At 37.8% G+C, this 6000-nt stretch overlaps 1 protein-coding gene across 4 annotated transcripts in view; it reads left to right on the forward strand.

The window, feature by feature from the left end:
- The window catches only part of CACNB4 (calcium voltage-gated channel auxiliary subunit beta 4), a 128671-nt gene extending 123090 nt beyond the window's left edge, over window positions 1-5581 (forward strand). For 3 of the 4 annotated variants that reach the window (XM_039335441.1, XM_039335442.1, XM_039335443.1), the window contains 2 exons: window positions 2344-2529; window positions 5178-5581. In XM_039335441.1, the coding sequence (XP_039191375.1) occupies window positions 2344-2529; window positions 5178-5438 (447 nt within the window). In that variant the 3' untranslated portion in view covers window positions 5439-5581. Of the gene's footprint in view, window positions 1-2343; window positions 2530-3602; window positions 3669-5177 lie in introns of all 4 variants that reach the window. The other variant, XR_005555778.1, reaches the window with a different exon arrangement.
- The last annotated feature ends 419 nt before the right edge of the window (window positions 5582-6000 follow it).

Here is a 6000-nt window from a genome sequence, read left to right on the forward strand (position 1 = left end):
CTTTATGAATTTTTCATAGTGGCAGTATATGCTGATGCTAAGATCAGCTCTTATTATGCAAATGCTGTAAGCATCAGCATTTATTACACACAATGTCCTGATGTAGGAGTTGTGTAAAGAAAGAGTTTTTAAAAACAGCATAACATTTTTGTTATACTGTACTCTAAATGTCCTCATTCTTTTATGTTGCACATTAAAAAATATATCCGCTGTTATTCTAAAACAGCTATTACAAAACTCCTTTCTGTTGCCAAGATTTTTTTTCAGAGTTCTAATTGTTACTGGAAGATTAACTATTAATTTGGCTTGTAAATTCTCACTCCAGGGCATATGGAACACTTCTATCTGAAAAATGTGACAGTATATCAAGGATAAAGTTATAACTGTCTTCCGTAATTTGGTAAGCTCCACATGTTTGGAGACTATAAGCTTTCATAATTTGTTGTTAGTGAAAGATTTGGGTCAGGAATTCTGGGAGTTGTAATCTGCACAAATATGAAGAACACCAGAGGAGAAAAAATGTGTTAAACTATAAGGATCCAGGTGAATAAGAGAATAAAGAGTCTGGCATATGAGGCTAATCCACAGAAATTGGAAACATTTTCTGTGGATTGCATAACACAGATTTCATGGAATACTTTTCTGTTAGGTTTGAAACAAACAGCCTTTTTGTGAGCAGAAGATGTTTTATTCTTGGATCCACACTTTTTTCTTTCACAGAACAATATACAGTTATTTGCACTGTTGCTTTAAGAAAGGATAGATAAATGGCCTGCCACCTAGACCTCCAAAACCCTGAGATCGTGCTAGGAAAAAGAACAAAAACCCCAGAACCCCAAAGAAGAGGATAACAAAGCTCTTTCTTACCTGCATTTTTGGGACTGCAAGCTACACAAACATAGGAAATACTAAAAACAGGAGCTTTCTCTGCCCCCCTTTTAAAGGTCCTGAATCCTCAGATGTTACGCCAACAGATGAGAACTGAGTAAAAGGTTTCTGTATTAGTATGGCACCAGTATGGCCTCATATCAATAGAAATGCATTTGAATATTATAGCAATAGCACTTAGACTTATATGCCGCTTCACAGTGCTTCACAGCCCTCTCCAAGCGGTTTTACACAGTCAGCCTGTTGCCCCCAACAATCTGGATCCTCATTTTACCGACCTCAGAAGGATGGAAGGCTGAGTCAACCTTAAGGATCTTCGAACTCCTGGTGTGTGGGGAGAGTTAGCCTGCAATACTGCATTCTAACCACTGCGCCACCACGGTTCTTATCATATTTGTATAGACGCCCATCTCACAAGACAGCGTGACTCTGGGCACTAAGCAGTACTTATTAAAAAGGAAACAAGTACAATTAAAAAAACACCATTATTTAAAAGCTACCTAAAAAAATCCCACATGAAACAAGAAAGGAATGATATTAGCCACAGTAGAGGAGCCAGGGTAAGATCTCTCTGCTCCCCTTGGATGTTAAGAAGGATGTAGCTAACCTCGCTTCTGTGCAGAGGAGATTCTGCTCTTTTCACCTTCATTGTGTTATGTATGCAAAGCAAGTTGCATATACATTTTTTAAAAAAATAAATACATATTGCATGGATTCCACCAGGAGGGAGCAAGGCCAGACATAACATATAACTGTACATGGATTCTTCTGAAGGAATGCTTGCAACCATGTTTGCTTGCAACCATTTTTTGAACTATCACAACTGATGGGCATTATTTTTGGATTCCATTCATGTATTGCACTTTGCAATTCCTGTGTGTGTGTGTGTGTGTGTGTGTGTGTGTGTGTGTGTGTGTGTGTGTATTATATAAAACATACAGCGTTGCCTAGACTCAATGCTGACCACGACCAACTTAGGACATCTGTTCAAGCTGTGGTCATGAATCAAATCACGTGCTGTCTTCACGACTACAACTTGTGACTTTCCGCTAGCCTTTCCATTTACCTTGTTTGTGAAGGTTGCAAATGGCAATAACGTGGACTGCAGGACACTGTGATTATTGTAAATGTGCATCAGTTGCCAAGTGCCCGAATCCTGATCATATGGCTGGGGGAATCCTATGATGGCCACAAATTCAAGATCCGGTCATAAATTTCATTTTTTCAGCAATGACATAACTTTAAACCATCGCTGAATGAGCAGTCGTTAAGTGAAGACTACCAGTTTGAGGCTGCATTGGGGCTGCAATGGGAAGTCTAGAGTTAGGTTTGGATTTGGTGGTGAATTAAGGTTAACCAACTTGCTACTCATATTTGAAATCAGAGTTTTGTTTAAATCACCATTCCTAGTTCGTGTTGGATAATGACGTAATGTAATGCTTATTTTCTGAATAGGAAATGTTTGACGTTATTCTGGATGAAAACCAACTTGAAGATGCTTGTGAACACTTGGCAGAATACCTTGAGGCGTACTGGCGTGCTACACACAGTACCAGTAGCACACCTATGACACCTTTGCTTGGAAGAAACCTAGGCTCCACTGCACTATCCCCTTACCCTACAGCGATCTCTGGATTACAGGTATGAATCCATGAGTTTGTCATTAGTGGTGTGCACTTACATATCCTGTATTGGAGCCGAAAACCAGTGTGCCTAGAGATTTAAACATACAGCGGTTTTGTTTGTCTATTTAATTTCTATAGCTGCCCAACTGAACTAAGTGACTCTGCCCCATTTTCCATTAAAGATGAGGTTACTTCCATTAATTGGTATAAAGCACTTGATAATTGAAAAAAAAATGGGAATCTCCTGTACTTTGTAATTTGTATGAGCCTCACACAGTGCTTTCGAATGCTTTCTGTGGGTTTGTTCCATTGGAATACAATTAGTCGGGTGAAAATATGCCTGCCTGTGAACATCAATTAATTCACTAGAAAGTATTAGTAAAATACAATCAGATGTGGCAGATGTGTAAATTCCTTTTGTACGATACTGGATTCGGGGGGGGGGGATATATTTCTAGGTCTGTATGCAACAATTGTAACACTATTTAGTGTCTCAATATATGATGAATCTTGACTGGATGTGTCTCTTGAAAAGCAGAGTGAACAACTGATATAAATATTTAGTGATCAATCTACAACTCCTTCTATGTCATTATAATGCCACAACCAACAGGTAATGCACAGATATATGCATTGGTCTAACTGATCTTATTAGCTAAGAAAAATAAAACATAGCTACTTCGGTTGATCTTTAATTCTGGGAAGTTTTGTTTAATACAAATAGAATATGAGTAACATTAAGATCGTTGTACGTAAATCAAAGGGGATGGAACATAACCAGACTCTCCCTTTTTATCATGAAAAAAACCTGTGCACAAAAAAAATCTTAAAAAGATAAATATGTCAGATATGTGCCACCAATTGTTACAGTTGTTCCAAATAGATTGGTTTCAGTATTTTCTCCAGGTTGATCAGCTCACAAAAGTTGTGTATTAAAATGATGCTAATGCCCTGCCTCTAGTGTAGTTTGCCTCATTTCTTCTTTGAGGTAACAATTCAGAAAAATTGGTTCATCTGTTCTGATTTTTTTTAATGATTAATAAAATATTATTCCAATTATAAAAAGATTCTGAACATTTTTTTCCACAGGGATAGCTCAAAAACGGCGGGCCTTTGACACTTCAAACCTGGCATGTAAATAGTCCTTAATCAGAAGTACGTGTTTTACTAAGTTGGGGGGAAAATGTCTTATCAGTTGAAGTTGTCTATGTTTGTAAGTGCACAGAGAATGCACGGAGGCCAGTGTCGTTAAACAACTCAGCACAGTGTGTCTGGCTTTTACAACATGTTACACTTCCCATAGTCTGTATGTCAGTTGGAGAATTAAGCAAATCCCCAAACTCAATCTGCTGATCAAAATGATGGCTTTTAATATACTCATTCACTATCTAAGTGCTCTGTTTTTTTCTGTCACTGCATGGATGCAAAAGAAGGTATTTAACTTTTGAATTTATGTGTAACATTTTAAGGCCAGGTTCTACACGTAGCGTTGTGTCTGCTTCGTGAGTGGCTGACTGTGCAACAGTTTGAGTTCTATGGAAACATGCTTTTTTTTTTTTTTAACTATGAAAATGTTCATTTTCCATCTTGTTTGTGTCGGCCAGTCCCTTCTTTTGAACTTTGCTCTTAAGCAAGGGCAAATGGAGTAGACAAAGCAAACTCACTTAGATGGCATTAGCACAATACCCACACCTACCCCAGTTCCATTCACTTGTTAATCTGTTTTCCCAAGGAATGAATTTTAGATCTTGGATGGTTTACAAAGGCTGTTTCATACCATCTTATGAAGGCCTTGACCTAGGCTTTTTAAGCTTACAACTTCTTGCAGAGATGCTGATCAACTATATCACATTTAGGACCATACTATATATATGTTTCTCAATATAGGGCAGTGAATCTTAGTTTGTATACTAAATAATAAGAGCCTTTGCGCCAGCTTGCAAATCATATTAAACATGCCTACAGTGTCTGCAGGTTATCTGGGAGCTAGTACTAGCCATTGTAGTTACTCCAGATTTTAGTAGATGGGAAATAATATTGCTTTACTTATCTGTCACCTACTTAATTCTAGAATTCTCAGCAAACAGAAGGAAAATAGCAGTGATATATTGCAGCCCTCACTCAAGGATTATACCTTTGATTTGAAGAATTTGGAGATTAAGGAAGTTACTCATAATCCACTATTAAGAGATGTAAATATCAATTCATCCAGTATAGATAGAGCAAAAAATGTAGGGTGAAGGTAAGTTAAGTAATACAGGGCAGGAGTTGAGCAGTGAAATATTTCAGATCTTCTATAAAGCATGGAAAGAAAAGCAGATGAATTTAGAACATCAACAGAAGCCTGTTTTAAGAGTTTGTTCAGGATAGGCCTCATTTTGAAATTTTAAAAGATGGCTTTTAAATTTTTCATCAGGCAGTATACCCAGGATGTGATTCTTTTTGTTCTCATTGCCAAGTATTTTAAATTAAATCAAGGCACCACATTCTGCTGTTTTTTTTACCTCAGCTTTTGAAAGCAGATGGTGAGCTTAAATATATTAAATAACAGCCAGTTTATCTGCTAAACGAACGATTTCAGGACAAACTTGCAACAAATTCAGAAGAGTGACACAAACTTACAGCCCCCCCCTTTTTAATGTTTGATTGCTTTGCTATTTATAGAGCCAACGTCTGAGGCATAGCAACCATTCTACCGAGAATTCTCCAATCGAACGACGAAGTCTAATGACCTCGGATGAAAATTACCACAACGAAAGAGCTCGGAAGAGCAGGAACCGCTTGTCTTCCAGTTCCCAACACAGCCGAGATCACTATCCTCTGGTGGAAGAAGAGTATTCTGATTCGTATCAAGACTCATATAAACCTCAAAGAAACCGGGGATCTCCTGGAGGATATAGCCATGATTCCCGACAGAGGCTTTGAATTGACAAACCTGGGGGCACATGGTATTCATTGGTTGGCCACCTGCTGTTGTAACATAGCTAGGCCAAACAAAGCATCTTGATGCTTACAGGCTGCTGTGATTTCATGCTCTAGAAGGGCAAAAGAGGGTAGATCAATGTTTCTCAACATCAGCAAATTTAAGAATTTAAGAAAACAATTCCCAGAGGCGAAGTCCACTCATCTTAAAGTTGTTGAGGTAGAGAAACACTGAGATAGATAATGCCCTTTTCCTTTAGAAAGAAACAAGTTTGCCCAAACACTTAGATGTGTTTCCTTTCCCAGGTAATGTTTCATTTCAAACTGTTATCTTTTCTCTCCATTAGATATAATTAGACACATCAATTTGTAACGTAGAATACCTGTTGAAGCGCATATATGATAATTTCCTGTTACGGAAATTCCAAATGACCAGTTCCAGTTGGAACCAATTTATAAACCAATTCCTGTTGGAATTTGGGTGAAATTGACTGGAAAGTCAACCTGAGCATGTTGCAGTCAGTGAAAAAAAAAAGTAAAATGAAGAGAGAGTAAATTACAAAAT

This window comes from Crotalus tigris, unplaced genomic scaffold (genome assembly GCF_016545835.1).
Source record: "Crotalus tigris isolate CLP2741 ecotype Arizona unplaced genomic scaffold, ASM1654583v1 scf7180000017641.3106099, whole genome shotgun sequence".
Taxonomy (NCBI): Eukaryota; Metazoa; Chordata; class Lepidosauria; order Squamata; family Viperidae; genus Crotalus; species Crotalus tigris.